At 39.6% G+C, this 24,031-nt stretch overlaps 1 protein-coding gene and 4 pseudogenes across 4 annotated transcripts in view; all 5 read left to right on the top strand.

Annotated features, from left to right (window-relative positions):
- The first annotated feature begins 298 nt into the window (after positions 1-298).
- On the top strand, positions 299-1,780 carry LOC145447219 (phospholipid scramblase 1 pseudogene; annotated as a pseudogene).
- Positions 1,781-2,133: 353 nt separating this feature from the next.
- On the top strand, positions 2,134-5,024 carry LOC145447220 (phospholipid scramblase 1 pseudogene; annotated as a pseudogene). Its single transcript, XR_013917494.1, has one exon. The product of XR_013917494.1 is annotated as a phospholipid scramblase 1 pseudogene (transcript).
- Positions 5,025-5,070: 46 nt separating this feature from the next.
- LOC145447221 (phospholipid scramblase 1 pseudogene) lies at positions 5,071-7,740 on the top strand (annotated as a pseudogene).
- Positions 7,741-7,766: 26 nt separating this feature from the next.
- Positions 7,767-9,969, top strand: LOC145447222 (phospholipid scramblase 1 pseudogene; annotated as a pseudogene).
- Positions 9,915-24,031, top strand: part of LOC145447207 (magnesium transporter MRS2 homolog, mitochondrial-like) — a 167,256-nt gene continuing 153,139 nt past the window's right edge. The window contains exons 1-12 of one of the 3 annotated variants that reach the window (XR_013917493.1): positions 9,915-10,053; positions 10,321-10,382; positions 11,832-11,868; positions 13,422-13,534; positions 14,306-14,506; positions 15,368-15,498; positions 15,557-15,673; positions 15,911-16,076; positions 16,530-16,612; positions 16,676-16,793; positions 16,852-16,962; positions 17,628-17,753. Coding sequence is in view for 2 of the 3 variants with exons in the window: in XM_080325623.1 (XP_080181749.1) it covers positions 9,969-10,053; positions 10,321-10,382; positions 11,832-11,868; positions 13,422-13,534; positions 14,306-14,506; positions 15,368-15,498; positions 15,557-15,673; positions 15,911-16,076; positions 16,530-16,612; positions 16,676-16,793; positions 16,852-16,962; positions 17,628-17,666 (1,263 nt within the window). In the remaining variant the exon portion in view is untranslated. Of the gene's footprint in view, positions 10,054-10,320; positions 10,383-11,831; positions 11,869-13,421; positions 13,535-14,305; positions 14,507-15,367; positions 15,499-15,556; positions 15,674-15,910; positions 16,077-16,529; positions 16,613-16,675; positions 16,794-16,851; positions 16,963-17,627; positions 18,003-24,031 lie in introns of those variants that run through there. The other 2 variants (XM_080325623.1, XM_080325624.1) reach the window with 2 other exon arrangements.

Here is a 24,031-nt window from a genome sequence, read left to right as displayed (position 1 = left end):
TACGGCACTTTATTGACTTGTTAATGATATTTTGTAAAGTAGAAGTACCATGTAGTACCATTATAGCGTATAGGTGGTTGATTGATACAATGCTACCAACCTTAGGTAGTTCATGCTTCACGGGATGTATCATCAATGCTCAAGGAATAAGGCATCTTCATTCAGTCACATTATTGTGATGTTATAAGATGATGAAAATGAAAGGCGCAATATATTAAGGACTGATTGATTCATTGATCTAACAATTTTCTATCTGCAACTTTTTTCCACTGTTCCTTTTCTCATCACTGAATATCGTACATATGATAATATATATCTCATGTCATTCTTAGCAGTCCCCATCATATCCGTGGCTTATAGTTAAGTGCCTCAAGCAGTTTTGAACACATCAATATGGCTGCTCCCATGCATCCCCCTATGCCGCCGGCAGGACAAATGTCCAATCAAGCTCAATGGATGGTCAAGCCAGGAGCAATTGTTGGCTGTCCGCCTGGACTGGAATATATGACGTCCTTGGATCAGCTTCTCGTACATCAACAAGTTGAGCTCTTCGAAGTGATGACAGGTGTTGAAACGCGAAACAGATACGCCGTGAAAAACAGCCTGGGCCAGCAATGCTACTTCGCTTACGAAGAATCGGATTTGTGTCACAGAATGTGCTGCGGCAACATGCGCGGATTCGATATGCATATTGTTGATAACATGGGGCAGGAAGTTGTACGTGCGTCTCGTGAATTCAGGTGTTGCATCGGATGCCCGTGGTGTATCAGCGGGGAGACTTGTGCTTTCATCGTGAATGTACAATCCCCTGTTGGAACCCACATCGGAAGAATCATCCAGTTATGCTCTTCGTGGAAGCCACGTTATGCAATTCAAGATGCGAATAACCAAACCGTCCTCGTTATTCAAGGACCGTGCTGTGTGTGTTCCGGACCTTGCTGCACTGCCGATGTCCCTTTCAACATCTTCACGGCTGACGAGAGCACGCAAATTGGCTCGTTGGCTCGTCAATACAGCGGTTTCGCGAAAGAAATGTTCACCAACGCCACCAACTTTGGCATCAACTTCCCCGCGGATCTGGACGTCAAAGTGAAAGCGGTCGTTCTGTGCGCGACTTTCCTGATTGACATGATGTTCTTCGAACAGAACAACAATCAGTAAAATGATTTACAGACTTTCGATAAAGTCTCAAGTTGTGTTCCGTGATAATCATGTATAATCACATACCACCTGTATATATATTATGTTATCGATTCACACAGAACCACACTCAAGTTCATTACTTCAATATATTGCATCGCTGATATTGCCCTTTCGTTGAAGATTGTTTTATATTGTAAAATCATATCAGAAATATTGCGTTATTGAAACAGTGAATCACAGTTTTAATCTCATAAAGGATTGCTTCTTCACAGTAGGAAGACCTTGACTTTGCCTGCCATTTCCTTATCACAACTAGATTCTCCTGGGATAGTTGATATTGCCATTTGCTTGAAGATTGTTTTATATTGCAAGATCATATAATAATGATAATATTGCATTATTCCAAACACCAATGCACTCATATTTTTAACTCGTATTCTTGCTTTTTAACAGGGTTGTAATGACTCGAGTCACAATTTTTTGATGCCTCGACTTGACTCGAGTCATTTTCTCAAAATACGGAAATGACTCGACTGGACTCGAGACAATCTGTCTATTGACTCGACTTGGACTCGAGTCATTGCGCATGACTCGGACCAAGTCATATGACTCGAGACTTAGACGGTCAAGACCAACATTTCATTGTAATTTCGAATAACAGTGAAGTAACCACCCTATTGGGATTTTTTCTTTTGGTACTGGTATGCTTTAAAATGCGACCAGAAATTGTTGAAATTGAGGAAAATTAGCATAATATAAATGCGAACCATTCGATATCAAAAAACAGAGTAGTAAAAGTGGGTTTGACAAGACTTTAACTGGAAACTGACCAGTCAACACAATGACTTGGACTCGGACTCGAACCTCTGCTCAATGACTTGAACTCGGACTTGACTCGGTGCTGAATTGAAAATGACTCGACTTGACTCGAGTCAAAACTATAAAAGTGAGATTGACTTGCGACTCGGAGCTTTGTGACTTGGTTACAACCCTGCTTTTTGATAGTAGGAATACCATGACATTGTCTTCCACTTCATATCGCAATCAGTTTTTCCCTGTTTGTGATTTTACCTCTTTACAATGTAGAGTTAATTCAAAGTGTCGATGCTTGTCCATTTTCATCTGTAAAACTTTACCGTTTGTCCTTGTAAATATGGTTTGTTATGAATTTGGAAGTGAAGCTTGTCGTTGTGCATTGATCCTTAGGATTTTGAAGAAAGTATATAATTGCCTGAAATTAATTATAGGCCATTAGCGTATTTGTGTCCCATGGTTTCATCGATCACGGTATATCGATTTTGAATTTTACATTCCCCCGTTATTTGTGAAATTTCTCCAGCAATGCCGTGTACCTCCTCATCATGAATTGTGTTTTATATTCAGCAGATCTTGTCTGTAAATTGTAACGAGTAGAATTTAACAATGAATATGCAACCAACGCCGTCTTACGGCGCTGCGGTACAAGGGCAATGGATGGACAAGCCAGGAGCGGTTGTCGGTTGTCCGCCCGGGCTGGAGTATTTGACCGCATTGGACCAACTCCTTATCCATCAACAAGTGGAACTGTTTGAGGCTTTTACTGGTATTGAAACAAAGAATAGATACGCAGTTAAAAACAGCGTCGGCCAGCAATGCTATTTCGCGTATGAGGAATCTGGGCTTCTGACCAGGCTCTGCTGTGGCAACCGTCGCGGATTTGACATGCACATCGTCGATAACATGGGCCAGGAAGTGGTAAGAGCCCACCGGGAATTTAAATGCTGTGCTGGTTGTTGCTGCCTTATTAATGGTGATACGTGCGCTTACACTATCGACGTACAGTCTCCAGTCGGGGTTTCGATTGGCAGGATAGTTCAGCTGTGCTCTTCATGGCGGGCACGCTACGCAGTGCAAAATACTGAGGAGGAAACCTTGCTTGTTATCGAAGGCCCTTGCTGTGTATGTGAAGGCCCGTGCTGTCCGTTTGACGTTCCGTTTAACATCTTCACTCCGGACGGATCTACTCAAATTGGTACGTTGGCGCGTCAGTATGCAGGCCTGGTAAAAGAGGCTTTTACTGACGCAACCAATTTCGGCCTCACCTTTCCTGTTGATCTCGACGTTAAAGTGAAGGCTATTCTGCTTTGTGCTGCGTTCCTGATTGACATGATGTTCTTTGAGCAAAGCGGCAATAACGATAATAACTAGTATCCAACATGGAGATGCAATCTTGATTGTAAAATAATTCAATTCATTATTCCAATACTTCGTTATGCAATACTGCAATCAGCACTACATTTGTTATTTGCCGATATTTCGTGATATGGCGTGTTTTGTTGTTCAATTTTAAACAAGAGTGATTGTAGTTAAATTAATCTTTCAATTGTAATAGTAGGCTACTATTCATATGGATGACTTCAACTTCAAGTACCAGAATTATTTCCACTTTTATACTAGAATGCATTCAAATTTCGTATTTGTGTGATCAGTACTGACGTTTAGTAGCTGTGTTTGTTCCAGCTGTATGGCTATATGCTACACACACACTCTGTAACATGTAGTGTGGCAATTCATATAATGGTCTTGTTTACCAGTTGCTTACTGTTATCAAACGTGCTTCATGATATCATGCAGGCAGTGTTCTGGTTAGCCCTTGTCAGATGATTCACGGTTGATCACTAATTGCAATAATATTATGCTTTTCACGATATCACTTCCTGTCTGTTAGATCCTCTCTATGCCTCTGCAGTCGACCATGACAAATCATTTCAGATACCTTTGCATTTTTAAATGCTTGATCTTATGATACAAATTTTTTACCATGGTAGCTGTAGTAAAATGTACATATAACAAGTCAAGTATATTAGTATCTGAGTAATACATGACAGAATTTAGCGCTATTGTTGATGATCACCTCAATATAACATGTGAGCTGTTGCGAAATCATTTTTCAATGATTTAAATCTTGTGATAGAGTACTAGTGTACAGCCAAAGGCTTGATAAAGATTCAAATTCAGTTTCTCAATACCTGAAGTGTAGTCTACAATTAGGAAGTATTTGGGACTGCCGAGTATCTGCTCTGTCTGTCTGTGTGCTATATTTGAAAGTTGATTACTAGCTTAGGGTTAAACACTCTGGTTCACACTGCTTTACCAATTACGGTACTTGAGTTGTTTCGAAATTTAATCCATTCAACCCTGCTCACCTCTGTATGCAAACGCTCAGAAGAGATCGGAAAGAATAGAGATTTTATCATCTACTTGGAGCGAGACATTCTCTGCATTATTTGAATAGTTTGTTCATAGCAGCACGTTGAAAAATTGAGTACAGTAGGCTTATGCTATTCCGTCACTCATAATATAGTAGGTTTTGGGATGTATTTGTAATGTATTTTTGATCGCAATCAACGATTCAGCCCTATTATAAAACAGATGCTGTGTACCCGTAGAAAATTGATAAAATCTATTTCTGAATACGGTGTGCATTTTATGGTTAGCTATGTTCAATGTTTTCGCATCATTTTCTCCTTACTGATTCATGTCCCGAAATTCCTTCTCGATCTCAAGTTACTCCTTTGAACCTGAAATTCTGTGAAACACTGTTTACCGGCCTAGCGTGTGTCGCATTTTCACCGGCATGACTTGCAATTGGGTACGTTACATGTTTCTTGAAATGCGCTTGTGGTGCTTGCAATTTTTAAAAATTTTAACTTCTATTTAGTGTCGGCAAACTTTGCGTTATTAATTAGCCTGTATTTGTGAAACCAACAATTTTTTGTACCATTTGATATCTATTTGATATCGACAAACTATGCGTTATAAATTACCCGCAAATATGCAATCATACAGAATAATCGAACACTGCACTTTATATCTAATTAACACTGTTGCAATTTTTCAAGCCAGGTCAAGTTTAAGCCTCCTAAGTTTACTCAAATATAATTTCCGTTATGAGTAAGCCGATTCCAATGACCCAACAGCCGCAAGGCTACCAAGCGACCGCCAAATGGATGGACAGGCCGGATGCGGCGATAGGATGCCCTCCCGGGCTGGAGTACCTAACGACGCTTGACCAGCTGCTCGTGCACCAAAAAATAGAGCTGATGGAGGCTATGACTGGGTGGGAGACCAAAAATAAATACGCTGTGAAGAACAGCATGGGCCAGCAGTGCTACTACGCATTCGAGGAGTCCGAGACATGCCACAGGCTTTGCTGCGGTAGCGATCGCGGCTTTGTGATGCACGTTGTCGATAACAGCAATCAGGAAGTCTTGAGAGCCGTGCGCGAGTTCAAATGCTGCGTGGGGTGCTGCTGCTGCATCAACGGCGAATCATGCGCGTATATCATCAACGTGGAATCGCCTGTTGGAGTATCGATCGGCAGAATCATACAGCTGAAGTCGTCGTGGACCCCGCGTTACGCTGTACAGAATTCTAACGGAGAAGTCATGTTACGTATCGAAGGACCTTGCTGCGTTTGCGACGGGCCTTGCTGCACGAAAGACGTCGCTTTTAACGTGTTTACGGCAGATGGAAAGAGGCAGATCGGTGCGGTAGCACGGCAACACGCCGGTTTCGCTCAGGAGATGTTTACAGACGCCACCAATTTCGGGGTGACCTTTCCCGCAGACTTGGACGTGAAGGTGAAGGCCATGTTGCTCTCGACCACTTTCCTGATTGATATGATGTTCTTCGAGTACAACGAAGATTGAATGTGCTTGACACTTTCGGTGCTGATAGTTTTGAGTTTGGCAACAAATTTTTGTGTTCCTTACGGAATTGATAAGTAGGCCTATGCATGATTATTTGTCCGATTTAGGTCATATTACTGGGATTTGTACTGTTCTTTTTACACAAGCGACTGTTTCTGTAGCTGATCAATATTGCAATGTTTCATCGAATTTGAATGCCCGGGAATTTCAATTCTGGCTTCAATCGTTTTGACTTTAGCAAGGAATTTTGTGTTTCTTAGTAGGGCTATGCAATATCAATTTGTTAAATTTAAACTAAGTCACATCACTTCATGATTTACGCTGCTCTTTTACACAAGCTATCCTTTCTGTACCTGTTCCCCATTGCAAAGTTTCATCGAGTTTGATTGGCGAAGATTTATGGCTTCGACTATTGTACTGAAGTTTTCTGTATGCAACAATTTTAGTTTTGTAGATCTTACCTCAGCACACAGTTCCTCAATAGCCTTTGAACAATTGCATCGGTACGTTACGCTAGAATAGATGTTATTTTCGTGCTTGTACAAATCCTCAATTTCTATTTCACTTGATTTCTCAGTGGCATTTGCAGACAGTATCCATATTGCACACTGACTGTAGCTCAATTAGAATGGAATATGTGCCATGTTCACCTATTGTTACTTCAAGATTGCTAACTTTTTCTCATCAAATTGAATTGAAATGCTTTGTAGGTATCACCAATGTGCAGTGACAGTCATAAACTATATTTTTTTTTATGCGTGTAACCATTTGAGTCGGTGGGATGTATTTTTGTGGATTTTTCAATTGCATCTCAATAGATAGATGTGTAGCACCGATCAAACACTAATCCATCTTTCCACAATAGAGTTCAGTGAAATATAACAATGGTCAATGTCTGTGACTCAATAATAACTTCCTAGAGTAGGCGAATTTACAAAACCTGCAGGGAAGTGATTCATTCATTGCATTTACACTTCATATTGCTCTAGTTATATTGATCATGGTACTTTCGCACTGTCATATATAATTATATATTGCTGTAATTTTTTTTCTTTATCTAGGTCTTCGTTTGATATTTGCAACATTTGAACCATTTTTATTGGTTTGTACACTGATGTCGACTCGTACTCGTAGCCTAACTCACTTTACCTTAAAATGGGTTCTTTCAATAACATGTCTGTTTATACACATTAATTCAATGATAGTTGACTATATTTGAATTGCAAATTGGTCATATTATAATAATGATAGTGGTCATTGCCTACTCATTGGTTTGACAGGTAAATCCCTACAAAAGCCTCAAAGAAATATCACCTATTGAGATCTATAGCATCGGTTTCATTTTACCGGACACCATGCTCACAATTTCTGTAATGTTTATCTAAATTATTGCTGTTAATTATCGATGTGAACTAATTCATTTATCATATTTATTCCGTTATTATGCATGAGACAACTCATCTCATAACTTTACTCATGGATGTTAATTCGCTTAATTTGCCTATGCTCCTCCATAAATAGATATAGGTCAATAGTTATAGGAATACCTCAAAACCTTCCATGTTATGTTGTCATGTTAATTTATGTCGCGATATCTACTCATGAAATATGTAGCCCACATAAATTAAAACCTTAAGAGAAATTATAACCATTTAATACGTTGTGAGATGACTGATGAATGTGTCTGAATTTATTAACAGATAACACCGGTTGAGGGTGTTTTTATGAGACCTCAATCGCCTAGTTATCCTGTTGTGAGGATGTTAGTACAAATTATATTGTCAACAATACAGCGTACTACTTGCGGTGTCTCGAATGTACAAATGAGTTTATGTAACTTTGTTATCGATGATCTTATAATCATATGTGAACATCATACATTTCTAAATGTGATTACCCACTACAGGTCAATAGCGAGTAGGTTACCTTGATCTATTCACTATGGATAATAAAATTCCGATGACCGCACCACCGGCTGGCGCCAACCTATGGCTGGAGAGACCAGCGGCACTTGTAGGGTGTCCGCCAGGTCTGGAGTATCTAGCGTCTTTGGAACAACTACTCGTGCATCAAAAAATAGAAATACTTGAAGCGTTCACCGGGTGGGAAACCAAGAATAAATTTGTTGTGAAAAACAGCATGGGCCAACAGTGCTACTACGCGTTTGAAGAGTCGGAAACCTGCCACCGAGTTTGCTGTGGTAACGAGCGAGGCTTTGTGATGCACATAGTCGATAATATGAACCAAGAGGTGATACGGGCGGAACGCAAGTTCAAATGCTGTGTCGGTTGTTGCTGGTGTATCAATGGTGATTCGTGCGCCTATGTGATTGATGTCCAATCACCAGTAGGTGTCTCGATCGGTAGGATTGTCCAGCGCAAATCATCGTGGAAGCCGCGTTACGCAGTGCAAGACGCCAACAACGAAACCCAGCTTCTCATCGAAGGCCCTTGCTGCGTGTGTAGCGGTCCTTGCTGCACCAAAGACGTTCCTTTCAAAGTCTTCACTGCTGACGGAAAGAAGCAGATTGGCGCGATATCGCGGCAGCACGCCGGGTTTGCTCAAGAAATGTTTACAGACGCCACTAATTTCGGCGTTACATTCCCTGTCGATTTGGATGTGACAGTGAAGGCCAAGTTGCTGGCCGCCACGTTTCTGATTGACATGATGTTCTTTGAAACGGACGACGAGTAAAAATGGATCTGCTTCTACCGAATTTACCTGTTGTGATACTCTTAACCATAGTAGAATAATATATTTTCATCTAATATGATTACTCGTTAGGGCTGGGCTCGAATCCGAGTTGAATATTTATTGTAATGTTTCGAGTCCAGTGGTGATAGTCTTTTTTTCAGTAATTAAAATATACGCCATTCACATTAACAGTTATTTTATCAACAAAAAGTTTCTTTTCTGTACTTTCTTCCCACCGTGAGAGCTTAGAAATGATTTAGCCCAGCCCTGATTATATTTCTAGCCTTGCCGCTAGCCAGGTCCGCTCGGAAGCTTCAAGGGCCCGGTTGTTTACTGGAGCTTAGGGTTTGCAAGCTTACCAGGAAAAGGTATTGCTTTTTAATAACGGGCACCTTACCTACCCCAGTTTCACTTCTCTGATTGGGCGTAACGTAGCTTATGAGTGAATCACATTTCATCGTGACTATTGCACTACTTGACAGTAAATATAGCCTATACCTTTGGATTACACATCATATGTAGCGTATATTGCAAAATTTGAACTAGATGTTTCATATTCATACTTGATATTGCACCACGTCGTTATGCAACGTCGAATTCTTATTGCTCATTTTTATTCGAATCTGTACCTTTTCTGTTCCCGGTGTAACGACTATACCTCAGTATTTGATGAATTTCGTCGCTTGACATTGCACAAATACACCTGAATGATTGAATTTTCTCCTATCATTGTGTAAAATATTTTTACCGGTACGTCTGCTGCAGAAGCCTAACTTACACAAGATTCCAAGCACTTGGTAACAATTGAATTTTGTTAATATCTTGAGACTTAGTGTTTTGTTCTATGAGGCTTTAGTCAGATCATGTCTCTTTCTCGATCGGTCTTTACCTTAGCGCTTCAGGCTCTTATGGCTGGATTACATTTTCAATTGCTGCAGTAACATCCGATCCTCGAGATGCTATCAATATAATATCCATAGGCCTACTTTCCTACTTACAGTATACACTCCTATTTGCACATTACATTCAATTTACACTCTTTCCGTGACATGCTTTCATGACAAAGCTTTTGAACTCACCTGCTCATTGTGAAAATGTAGGCCGATTGCTTGTTTTTATCTGGTGAATCAAATTTGAAATTGGTGTTTTTAGATCCTGTGTAACGGTCTGTCATATCTCTTTGCATAGTTGATACTGATAAATATTGAGTGAAATATTGTGAATGGTAATTTAGGCTTCTTACTTCTGAATCCGTCACTGTTTTGTGGCAAGATGTCGTTCTTCTCAAGGAGTAGTCTACTTATTCCAAAAATTGATCTGTAATGTGACTAAAATAATTATGCAGAATGAACATAATGTTTATAATTGTGAATGAAAATAACAATCGCTAATATACATTACAGTATGTAACTCTATATCAATAAAAGGTATCTAATTGAAATGTCTCGTGTGTGTTCTATTTGGAACAGATTGTTACCAATCAAAGGATGCCTTTTGTCAAAGGCGCAACTGTTTTGCTTATCAGGTGAGCTCAGTAGGCAAGGTATATTTCTGAACTTTATGTTTGCAACAAAAGATTTAATGGCTATATTAGGACAGTAATATGCATCCTACCATTGGGCTAAGACGAGTGGTTGATTGACAGACACCGTCTCTGCTGTGTTAAATTGTTTATCACTTGTCTTGAATACCGTATATGAAGGTAATGGTACAACTGGTTATTGACGTAATTAGTGGGTAGCTTTTCATAGCCAAGAACGACAATATCTTTAGCCCTTTTTGTACTTGACAGCGGGCCGAGACCTATCTGCAGCACCATCTTTTCAGCCACAAAAAACTCTAACATTCCAAGTGGTGAGTACAGAGTAGGCTATACACCTAAAGTGTTTTGCTGTACATTATGATTTATATACTCTGATATTGATTCCTACTTCTATCACATACTTTAAGAGTAAATTTTATTTGAGGAATTGCAAGCACTGTGACGCCAATTCCAGTGTACAACTATGAGCTAATTAAAGTTTAGTTTATTATTATTTTGTTGAATGCCATGACTGTCTGATTCCAAGACGTCGTTCGTGTGAACTCAAACTCAAGTCATTCTGAACTGTATATTGAAATAAAGCATATTTGAAATGATCTCATTGACCACACCTGTCATTCAAGCTGATATATCATTAGTCTCTATGTTGCGAATACTTTTGAATGGATCAATGGATCTGTAAGAAATTCCTGTAGCCTAACCCTAGTTGTCATGAATTATATTCCACTGAAGTATTTGTGTGCAGCAGTGTTGGGATGACTCGAGTCACCTTTCCGGATGACTTGACTTGACTCGCGTCACTTTGAAAAAATGGCGGGACCTGACTTGACGTTTCCAAAACGTGGATTGACTCGTGACTCAAAGCAAAATTTACGAGTCAATTTCAAGTCATTAAGTAATAGCTGTCGATAAAACTCACTGTATCTTGCATATGTTCGTACTGATCGCGAAACGCTTCTATAACCTTTGAGAATGGCCAATATTTCAATGATTGTGCGTTTTACCGGGTCCATATTGTTCTATCGCAAATAAATAGACCGCAAACGAAGTGATCGGAGCTTACAGCTTAATTGGTCGTAAATTAGTAGTAACGTAATCCAATAGCAAAATATCAATCACTTTTCTATAGACTGCTAATTGTGCTCTGCTTTCGCCTTGATCAAACCTCCTCTTTGATTTAAATAAAATTAGAATATGGTTCATGCTACTCATCAACCATTGGCGCATGCTTGAATTGTATAACATGGTTGTGTAGGCATCATATCAATTTGTTCCTACTTTGAGGCTTTGTATTGTACCAGTATTCTCTATATGGCTAATGATTATATATCGATACTATACAGTTACTTCCGTAGTTTAGCAGTCTGCATATGTGAGAGCGATACAGCGTGTTTTAGCCAGTATATTTGTAACTCTATATTCGTTCCTCGATTCAAAATAAATGACCAGTCAATCTGTAATTCAAACAGCTATCTAAATGCAATGACGTAGCCTAATCATGCTTCGTACTCCGAAATGGCAACTGTTCTTGAATTGTGACTTGTCTTGACTCGAGTCACCTCCAACAATCGATTGACTTGACTTGACTCAAGTCAAAATGTGCAATGACTCGAGATGACTGGTGACTCGAAGGTACTGACTTGATCCCAACACTGGTGTGCAGTTGACATTGGTATAAATTTGACACATAAGCCTAACATTTTATGTGATCTAGTCAATACCAGAGACCGATTAAGCTTAATCACCATTACATTTCGCAGTACCACATTGATCCTGATGGGGAAGTGGCCAATTATGGTAAGGGTACTTTATTATCAGAGTCCAGCCGATATCGATATCCCTTATGTGAGATATATTTGCTTGATAAAAGCCATATACCAATATTGAATTGTCAAACATTTCAACTAAAACTGTAGTTCACTGGTTCCCAGCCTATGGAGGAATTCTCCACTAGGGCAATCTATTTTCATGTCACCTTATCAAGATATGATCAAAATTGGGATACGAAACATTTTCACTGCACAATTGAACACTGCTAGTTTAGAAGAAGGAATTGACAAATCGTTGTAACCCATATCGAATTTAATGTAGGCCTACGATGACTTGACCAGTAGTATGGATTTAATACTAATTCCTGCACATTGTTAGATCGGTTTTCACAACTCAAAACATATTATTTAGGGTTAATAATAGCTGAATTTGGTTTAGACCAGTGGTTCCCAACATGGTCAATATCTGCCCTCCATGGCAATTTTGAGAAAGATGGGATGAAAATGTTAGATTGTCCACTGACATATAATTAACACACCCAGAAGTGCACGTGAAGACGGCTTATTCTGAATATGACGTGAAAGTTGACTGAAAAAGGGCCAAACCGATGGGAAGTATTTTCCGAAACTATCTTTAGAGCACCGTCTCGGTAAAATAACCTTTTTTAGTCAATTCACCAGCGATCAGCGTTAGGTGAATAGATTTCCTATTTATATGTATTTTTTCGGGTTCGTACCTGCTACTCCAAGTCGTTTCGGCACCCTCCTATCTTTTCATTATATCGCAATCTTGTGGCGTATTGATTTGATAAAATATTTTATAAAATGGTGAAGATGGGGGCGAAAATTTGTGTCGAGCTTGATAAGGGGGTGATGAGTCAAAAAAGGTTTGGAACCGCTGGTTAAGACCATTATTATTTAATTCTTTTCCGATTTTTTATTTATTTTGCTGATGAAAACAAAATGTTGATACTTATGGCATGCGGATATTAATAATGGCATGTTTCCACCCATTCATCAGCAGCCGAGCGTGTACATTTTTATCTTTAATGCATTGAAGCTCTTTTATATACTATTACTGACATTAGTATGAAAATTAATATTAGAGACAAAAGAGTTTATGACTGGAGGGAGCATGGTTTCTAGTCTAGAGTTCGAAGAAAATATAAACTTAAATTAGATTTTAAAACAATGAAAAGAAGGTTGAGAACCACTGAATTTGAAGTTCTAATTAGTGGCAGTAATTTGAGAAATATACTCCTCAAACTTATTTGTTGACAATGCAATTCCAGCTGAAAAATAAACTGTGAGGCTACTTCGACAGGCATATAAATTGTAGTTTGGGAAACACAACTTCGCAACATTTTCACCGCAAAGTGAACACTTATCATCTTCATTATTCAACGCACCAGCAGTGAAGACTCTCTCACTCGAGCATTTGTGGGAGTGATGACATGGTTTTAAAGGCTGATTAATTATTGAACTGAGTTGATCAATAGCAATACTTCTACATAGACAGATATCAGCTGGGCTCCACTTCTTGTTACGGGGGCCTATCATATTGACCCCTTGTACTTTAAGAGGTTCCCAAAGTCACTTTCTACAACGAACTCGGACTCTCGGCACGGGATCTGCGATTTCAGCATTCACACATGTTGGCTGCCAGAAATTCAAAGATGATTGTCAGAATGCAGGTGGGCACCTATATCAAGAATTCAACAGGATTATAGTTTATGGTTATGTGATGTCCACAGGTGGTCTAAGTGGTCAGTGTTTTCACTCAAGTAGAAGCAGTAATTTTCAAGACATGTCAAATACTACTTCAAGTGGAAGTAGAAAATGAAAGATCCTAAAATACCAAAGTAAGTAGTTTCAAAAGGCAGATTTGGTCACGGGGACACACACTTTTGGCACTTAATCGAAGTTGGCTACTGCTCAAATAGCATGATGCATGTTCACGATAAACACAAAATAACTGGTGATGTTACAAATAGGAGCAATCTTGAAAAATACACTCAGTATTTACTGTGATGGCTAATTCTCACGACGTTTTCACACATAAATCCGGTGAAAAGTTATCCCAGAACATCCTTTCTACTTCTCAAAATCAGAGGAGTAAAGAGAAAGTAGATTAGTATGAATAAAAACTGTTCAAGTGGGAGTATTTTAAAATGGAACCACTTGAGTGGAGATATACAAACCCACTTGAATACTTTGAAAAGCAGCACTCCTTGTCTGTGTAGGCCTACTTCTATTTCTGGCTATCCTGTGTTGTTCAATTATTGACTGAATTGAAGGATGTGTGTTTATTCAACTCTTATCTTGGCAATAGGCATTTGAGGTAACAGTTCACAAATTACAATCTATAAGAGTACATATTGATTGTTTACGTTTGTGGTCCTGAAAGATTCATGTTGGATATCATTGATTTACCTGCACAAAATTTTATTGTTATATTTTTTTAGGATTTGAAAGCAGTCATTTGTCAAAATGCTCTCCTCCTGATCGATTCTACTGCAAGCACTTCGGTGTCGCGAAGTCCATCGAATATTGAACGCCTTGGAAAATTCTACGACGAACTGCCAATCATACTATCAGAAAGTAATCTGCACAGCAAGCACTTGCCGTTCGAGTACAAAGCTCTGGAAGCGATTCTTTCATATAATGTAAGTTGTAAGATTTCATAAAAGAATTATCATATTATTACCATACGGAGTAAGCGCTTCCCGTTTCTCAACAAAAGTCTAGCTAGAACAGTGATCTTCAGCTTACATGCCAGTAGATGTGAAAACAAATTTGGCATACTGGTGATTTTCAAATATCAAAATCCATCCAGAGTGTAATTACAACAAACCCACACTTCAATTTTATGAGCAATTTGCTGCTGTATTTTTGATATTACACTTGTTATGGTTCTGTAGTAGTTTCTCCAAGGCAAAGTCATGTTAAAAGCGACAATTTGTTTTTTACTGTTGGGTTTCTTTTGGAGGAAATGCGACTTCGCTGTTTGCTACATTCTATTATACTATCGAACATCGCTAAATTTTACTGTCGAGTTTTTTCAAATCGTGTCAAAAAAGTCTTCTCAACTTCCTCACGAAGCATTGTGATGTAGGGCAAGTGGAAAGTAGACCATAAACTCTATATTGCGTCAGATTATGTTCGAATTATGTTTTTAATTTGGTGTTTCATATCTCTAAATAATTTATATGCTTTCAAGCTCTTGCACTTTGCAATTGAGAATGAACTTGAAATATATTTGTCTGACAGGCGGTTGAGTACCACTGAATTAGAATCTATGTTTTTCATACTAGGTCACTAAATTTACTAAAATTATTGTGTACCGTCCTATCTATCAGTTGAAATATTTTGTTGATTTTTCTTTTCAGTGATTTTATTTCAAAGTGCACTCACAAAAAATTAATTGTACAGGCTTTTAATATGCTAATCGTATGCTTAAGCGAAATGGTGAGTGTGGGGTTTGACGTATACAATATATCTTATTGAGTAGCCAGGATTTGTCTTAGGTCGAAATCATGACCGCAGAAATGAAGAACATGGAGCCCGAGATCATCAAGCTCCTCGACACGCTGACCAACCCAACAAACATGGATATAGACCAAGCCTTAGTCCACGTTTTGCTAGAGCATACAGTGAGGTACTGTGTTATGAACGGGTATAAAAAGGCGAAATGCCTTTGATGCTAATATTTGCAGATTGAACAAATTCTCCACTGGGGTGAAGGAGTTTTGTCAGACGCTCGACGACCTGCTTGAAGTGGAAGAAGATATGAGAGATATGTGCATAAGCGTGGAATCGAACGACCGCTTCGAGTAACCTATTCCGTACTGATTTTATTCAATCGGTATTAGTCTTTTGCCGAGCAGTCATGCGCAGCTTCTCACAGGGTGTCCTACAATTCCATGATTCCCAAAGCACTAAAAATATCTTCGTTCACGATTGACATAGTGCTGGTTCGGTAACCCGTCTCTATTAGTTGCATTGCGCCGGCCGGATACATTCCTAAAGTGATTCGGCCGAAAGGAATGTAACGGTTCGATTGTTTCCAGCTCCCAAAGCCTTTACACGGCTTTTGTGTTCGCTCCGAGCGTAGGCGAGTCACATGACGCGGAATCGCAAGAAAGTCACATGCGGAACATAAAGCAAAGTCACAAAAAGTATAAGATCAATCTGCTGGACGAAATGGAACTTCTCCTCGATTCTTATTTGAAAGAGGTCGGGTTTATCTCGTGACAATATCACTTCACGGGGATCGCCATTGATAAGCTTGCCACATAGCATACAACAACAAAAGTATCATGTTACGTTGTTAAACTATACGGCTCACTGAGCGATTATTTCGTGATTTAAGTATTGTGATCGCTATCAAAACAGCGTGTAGGGGTCGTCACGGGACAAAACAGATCTTCCTCCATTGTATTTATCGATGGTATTGCATCATGGTTTTTGTGGTATTCGATATGACGAAAGCTTCAACTAATGGTAAAATATTGTCGCACAACTGATTTAAAAGTACTGCCTGTGACCATTTTCTTTTCGAGTTTATAATAGCTCTGCGTCATAATCCTGTATTCATTGTGGTATCCGACATAAGCTATTAGCCATGTCGCCTCCTTGTTTACATACAAAAAGCATATCAATACAAGTAAAGTCCTAAATTTGTTTTAGGGCGAGGATATAGCAAACAGAGTGTCCGAGTTGAAGCAGGCAATCGACGATTCTAACAGTGCAATATTAATCAATCTTGATAGGTACACAACGTAACCCACGTTTACCCATAACCCTTCACGAGTGAAATCCTAAATGTTTCGCAGTCATCGCAACTTGTTACTGAGACTGGAGCTTCAGCTGTCGATGGGGATGTTTGCCTGCACATGGGCGTGTATCATCGGCGTCGCTTTTGGAATGAATCTCGATTCCTCGCTTGAAGAGGTGCGTTCACGAACAAACATCTAACGCATTGTCACGGTCTTTAACGACGTTTTTACAGAATATTCCCGTCTTTTGGGCGGTCACGGGGTTCATGTACCTCAGCGCTGGTATCGCGTGGAGGTTGCTGTACAGAACGATAACCAAGCGGCGTCGGAGCAATTTTGCAAAGGTATTCCACTGAGTCGGTTCTTTATATGTGTGTCTCCACATGTGTTCAAAGTAATGCTGTGAATTTCTACTCAATTACAAATAAAAGTGGCAATTTCCAAAACATCTCAAAACTACTTCAAGTCGAAGTAGAAAATGGGTAGTATGAAAGTACTTAAGTAGTTTCTAATCGTAGATTTGGTCGATGGGGCACATACTTTTTGCAGTTAATCGCAGATGGCTATATTAGAAATTGAAAACAGATCTTCGCGACTATCGCAAAATGGCGGACTACCCTACAAATGATTTTCGAAAATATATTCAGTTATCGCGATTCGCTTTTTCACAATCAGCTTACGACTGTTTCACTCATAAAATTGATGCACACTTATCTTCAATATACTCAATACTTTTCATAGTCCAAAGTGTATATGTGGATACTGTTGCCTGAAAACCTGGCAAAGTACTCCGAACAATTAGAAGTAGCCTCATTCGTTACTGGCCACCTGTGCCAAATAGTAAACACTACTTTCTATTTAAAAAACGTAATAAGTAACTATTAGTGTCTTCAAAAACTGTTGATCAAGTATTGGAAGTAGTAAAAATCACATAAGCACTTCAAAGACCCATAGGTACTTATTTCTGATCATGCCTTGTGTATTTATAAGTGCTTCTGTTTATTGACAGACCTGGAAAGGAGGAGGCAATATACTCCCACCTAAGTGAATTGTTCCTTTTGACATATGCAATGGGAACGCTCAAACGTATTGATGTCATATGCGTCGATTCTGGTTGTTGAACGACAAGGAAAAAGTTGTTAATGGCGAACGAGCCTCAAAGATTATGGTTGTTGGTTTTAACGATGGATGTTACTGAAGTTCTGCAAACATTCGACATTTTTGGCTGTTTGACTTGAATCGGTGTGAATCGCGTCGCACAATAGGCCTTTCAAAGCGAGTATTTACAGTCGTAGGACAATGGGCGTGCTCGCGTTGAGTCACGTTGTCGTCACAATAGTGATGTGGGACTGTGGCAACCGCCAAGAATATATTCATGAGAAAATCATTCGCTCTGTTTTGCAAGCGATGCGTACTTTCTAACTGAAACGTTCGGAGATAGCATACTTTCTGATTGCGTCATGGTAGTTTTATGGTAGATGCGAAGTTGGCGAACATCCCCGTGATTTCTACTTCAATACCGCGGTTCCTGAGTGCCTAATGAGTTCTTATGTGCTAATTGACCTCGTGCGCCATCGTGAGGATACACTATACCCGATTTCGGTGAATTTTTCACTTATGGATTTTGCACCATTGCAACGTTCGGTCATTACCTTGATGAGGTAAAAGACCCCACCCTCTTTACAGAAAAAGAAACTATTGAAAAAATGATGGTCTTGGGTTCTTGCTGGGTAATTAACACAACCTCTGATGGATCTTTATACATATATTCCACCCACAGACATGATGTTATGTAAAAAATACTAATGTTATGGAAAATCAGTGCGCCGTGAAAATTATTAAACGTTATAAAGGACCAATTTGGTCAATAACATTGTGAATTGTATGTTGTGTACGGCCTATAGGTTATCATTAATTACTTATTAGGGTTATCATATTTTGGAATCCCGTACAGGGGGACACTTGAAAACCATAAAAGTTAGTTTACCGAAATTGAAAATATCTGATTTTGCAATGTTTACAGGAAATCGTGTGGTGTGGACTATAAAAAGGTCATCGCCTTGACTGGGTTCCCGAATTACCCGCTTTTTTACGTTACTTTTCCGGTGTTGACAACAAAAAAGGTCGTCCCTTTGATTCGACTCCCGAATGACCCGCTCGAACGTCCGCATTACCGTTATCGCATTATTTAAGCCGATTTTCAGTTGACCCTGTCCATTGGCCGAGATGTAAAGAATGACGAATTGCCAAAAGGAGAACATTTAGGTGTACATGACCGTAATAGGCGATAAACTCCACTGTTGTATGTGTTAAATAAACACTGTTGTATGTGTTAAATAATCGAACAAACAAAGTGTCCTCTGAGGACATTTTAAGTTTCCTCAAAATGGAGCACGTATGGTAACCAAGTTTATGTATCAGTTTCACTGCGGTCGTTGCTCCGAATATTTCAATGACTTCTTTACTTCTGAATCAAAAGCGCACAAGTACAACACACGCGCGTCCACGTCGTCCAAATATCATATGATCGACCGAAAAGATCATCGCTCCATCAAATATGCCGGACCTGATGTGTGGAACAGTATCCCGCCGGCCATCCGACAGTCAACGAGCATGTCCACATTCAAGTCGAAATACAAGCAATTACTACTAAATAAATACAGTCCATCCTCAAGATTACCGGACCACGACTGACCTATCGTTCTCACTTCTCATGACATGCCGCCCTATTTCTTGTCGCTTTCTTTTTCTATACTGTATTCTTTACTTTCATTCAGTGTGCATGCCTCCTCTTTACTACGCCTAGGCCAAGGTGGGTGTCCGATTCCATTGACAAATCCAAGTCGCTTCGACATCTTCCTGTCTATTCATTGTATAGCATTTTTTGTGGTGTATTGAACTGATAAAATTGCTAATAAACCAATGATGATGATGGTGAACCCTATCACTTATGATATTTACCAGTAGCAGAGCCGATAGCAGCGGTGTCTTAAAAGGTTTAGAGGACACGTATTTATGGGTCTTCAGCTATATTCATGTCCAGTGATGGCCCTACGAATGGCAGGCCCTGGGTGAGACTTACCGGGGGCCCCCCTATAAGTACGTAATAGTAACTTCTGGGGAGTTCCGGCCCCCAGACCCCCTTTCGCGTCTGTTTTTATTATTATGATCTATCTTTCACCACGTCAAGGGTTTGAGCCAGGGGCTGGATTCGGCTATATCTATTATTGCATGTGTGCAAGGATAGACTACATCAAAACTAAGTAATTCTAATGCATGCAGAGACGTGATGATTATCTGGATATTGGACTTTTCTAACAAATGCAGAGATTTTATGATGATTGACACATCTGTACGGAATCATATTCTTGATTGGTACTGGGATTTCTCCGTTTATTCCAGTGCTTTTCTACCGGGGTTTTCGTACACCCTAGCTAGGGTGTACCAAAATTTTTAAAGGGTGTACCACTCACATGGGGTGTACAGGGGTGTACCAGATCCGAATTAAAATGGACCGATGACTATATAGCAGAGATGAGCATGGATTAGGATTAGGTTTTGAAAAAACAGGATTTGTGAAATTTTTTCGGATTTGGATTGGATTTGGATTAGACATTTTTTTCGGAACGGATTAGGATTTGGATTGGATTTACCTATTTTCTTGGAGATTGAAATGTCAGACAGACAGACAGATTCTTTATTCGTACGATGATTGTTCACACAAATATGCAAAAATGACAAACACAGCGATATGACCACATCAAGAAATGTCGTGTGGCGAATGGCGACAAACTTTATTCAGATCAGTTATTAATGTACTTATGGTTACTAAGTTATCTTGAATCAATTGAATCATTGGTTGTGAAAGAAAATTGTCGAATTCCTCCATTGCATAAATTAGTATTTTTTTCTGAATTCCCAATTGGAATCGGATTAGGATTGGACATGGACTTGAATATGAAAAAGTTATGGATTAGGATATGGATTTGGATTTGAAGGTTCGGATTTGGATTGGATTAGGACATAGAAATTTCAAATCCACTCATCTCTGCTATATAGCTATCACAATAAACAGGCAATTGTATGCTTCAGAACATCAATATGTTGACCGGGCGTGCATTATCGTAAAATATGTTCATATCAGCTGTACGAGCTTGTAAGCTATATTCCTTCTGATGTAGCCTATCATACGCAATACGCATATGTTTGTGCACATCACTTGAATGTTGGTATGGACTTTTTGATTCCTTTTGGAGTAGACAAAGATGGAGATGACACGTGTTCCGCTTGCAATATACGTCTATAATGATGCTTGAGGAAACCACTGCGACGGTTCAGAAATATTGAATTTGTACTTTCTGTGAGCTCCTTATAAATAGAGCAGTGTACATCATTACAGGGGCGTAGCCACTAGCCAGGGTGTCTCGAGGGGATCTAGTTTGAGAACCACTGTGCTAGCTGGTGGTCTGGATCCTCGAACCCTGATTAGTATTTAGCATTTCAATAACGTTGCAGCATTGTTCATCCTTATTTCAACAGGCCGGCACCTGCAGACATACGGTCGCATGCAGCCGTTAAACAATGTTTATGCAAAACATATTAATTAAATTAGAGCGTGTTTTGGCATCCGTTAATATGAAATTTGAATTAACGACTAGGTTCTCAAATCTTTAAGAGATTTTAAACTTGAAAATTTTATTCACGCTTGCGCGATTCAGGGGACCAGGATTTGTCGTATTTTACATATAGTGTAACCTGAGTCCCACCGAACAAATGCAAACCGTAAAGGAAAATGATGCACCCCATAAAGTAATACCAAGACGTATTCGTATGCGTGTATGCCTACACCCCTCCGTCAGCTCCATCGCATGATCATTGACGTGTGCCAAGAATGGATAAATAGTTGACAGTAATATATGATACTACCCATATTATAGACGAAATAAATTATCCACATGTAAAAGTTTTTAGCGCCCGCGCGACTTCTGTTACAATTGAAAACTTCTATACGCAAGATATACCTCAAGAAATCAGTGATGGCGCAGATCACCACAAGCGCTCCCCGCGGTGTGAAGTTGCCAGTAGCCAATTTAACATTAGTATATGCAGGGCCGAAACAGCACTTCGTAAACCCTCCCTAAAAAGAAACGATGGTCTTGGGCCCCCATAGCGTCATAAACCAAACAGTAGACCCCTCAGGCCCTCATCACGGTCTACGTTTTAACCGCTTCTTTGTCTGCGAAATTTGTTATACACGTTATTGGGCTAGTTTATGGCGTAAGATCGCGCGAGGCGTGAAATTTTCTATAATTCGTGATTGAATCAGTGTTGGGATGACTCGAGTCATGACTTGACTCGAGTCACCTTTTTCGTATGACTTGACTTGACTCGAGTCACTTTGCTAAAATGACTTGACTTGACTTGACTCGGCGTATCAAAAATGTGGATTGACTCGTGACTCGGAGCAAAATTCACGAGTCAATTTCAAGTCATCAAGTAATCGGTGTCGATAAAAATCATTGTATCTTGCATCTGGTCGGATTGCTCGCGAAACGCTCGTGTAACCCGTGAGAACCACTAATCATTCAATGATCGTGCGTTTCACTGTGCGTTCATTGTTCTTTCCCAAATAAATTAACCGCAAACGAAGTGATCGAAGCTTATAGCTTACGATCTCGTAAACTAGTATAGTAAAGTAATTTAATAGGAAAATGTATATTTCTGTTTTCTGTTCTTACCTTAACCAAACCTCTTGGTTTATTGAAATTGACTTCGAATATAGTTTATATCAGGGCCGGCCAACCCGTGGCCCGCGGGCCACATGTGGCCCGCGAGAAGGTTTTGAGTGGCCCGCGAGGTAATTTCCGAAATTAGAAAAAATTTGATTAGGCTAGTCTGGCCGCAACACTTGAGATATGATAACTAAAATTTCAGTTGTGACTCATTGGCAGATTCATGAGCCAGTCTAATTTTGGTAGATCTTAGTACACTGCAATAAAGCAGAAGAATTTGCGATAGATTTATCAACAGTAAAAATTTTCTACACGCTTGCGCAACATGATATGTCACTCGATTTCTTGCTTATAATATTGTTACCCCGTTGTGAAAATGAAAGAACGCCGAATTTATCAGATTGAGTCTAACTATATTTGCGTTGACGAGACAAAGGTTCGTTCAACAGATGCGACCTTGCGTTTGCGCTCGCAGAAAGACCGTTCAAAATGAAACCTAGGCATAAAATAATTGACGCATGTTGGTCGAAGCTTTCGATATCGATATGTCCAGGCACCGAATAGTCCAGTCCTTGCACACTGAGCCCAGCGATAAACAGCAGGTCCGCAATATATTCAAATGATACACTATTGACCTATGAACTTCGAAAAATTCTCGCGCTTCGCGCGGCTAGTGGCCCGCGTAATTGCTCGTCAATCGAATGTGGCCCTTTGGCTGAAAAGGTTGGCCACTCCTGGTTTATATAGTCATCAACCATGCATTGGCGCAGGCTCGAATATATAGTGCATCTTATCAATTCGTTTCACTATTCTCTATTTTGGCTGGTAACTATAAACTGAGGCTATGCAATTACTTAGCAGTTCTACGTACATGTGAGCGATACAGCGTCTTCTTGCGTGTATATTTAACTCTATATTCGTTCATTGGTTCAGAATCAATGACCACTCAATCTGCATTTCAGACAGCCAGCAAAATGCAATGACATAATCATGCCTCATACTTCGAAAAGCCAACTTGACTTGAATTGTGACTTGACTCGTGACTTGGCTTGACTTGACTCGACTTGACTCGAGTCACCTCCAAAAATCGAGTGACTTGACTTGACTCGAGTCAACTTCGAAAATCGATTGACTTGACTTGACTCGAGTCAAAATGTGCAATGACTCGAAATGACTCGTGACTCGAAGGTAGTGACTTGATCCCAACACTGGATTGAATGCGTCAATAATATCAGAAATTGCATACATATTGTTATAAATTTTGTTATTCTCTCTCTCTGCCCAGTTAATCAGATTTACTTTAAGATTTACAATCAAAATGAAATGTTTTGGAAAATGTAGGGCCCGTAAATAAAAAGTAATTCGGGTGGGCCCCTTGGTCCCCTCGGGGTTTTCAGCTAGCACAAGGGCGGTCCTTTTTGAGCAATGTTTTCTCGCTGCCGATCATTCTGGCACACTTCTAGGATTGCATTTTGTTACATGTCCTAAAACTTCATATGTCTTGGAGCGACGTGGCGCGGTAATGACCGACACCGAAATGCCTATTGCTATTAATCTTACATATTTTGTCGCGGGGAAGGCTACCCAATAATCAAGAAATTTGACATTAAATCGAGCGTAGGGAGAAAAAATTGCATTAAAGTTCAACAAATTTTTAAAAATATACTCGATTATTTATGTT

This window comes from Botryllus schlosseri, chromosome 9, assembly GCF_051294905.1.
Source record: "Botryllus schlosseri isolate E-star chromosome 9, Bs_hap1, whole genome shotgun sequence".
Classification (NCBI taxonomy): Eukaryota; Metazoa; Chordata; class Ascidiacea; order Stolidobranchia; family Styelidae; genus Botryllus; species Botryllus schlosseri.
The sequence above is the reverse complement of the archived record's forward strand: the minus strand, read 5'-3'. Positions and strand labels throughout refer to the sequence as shown.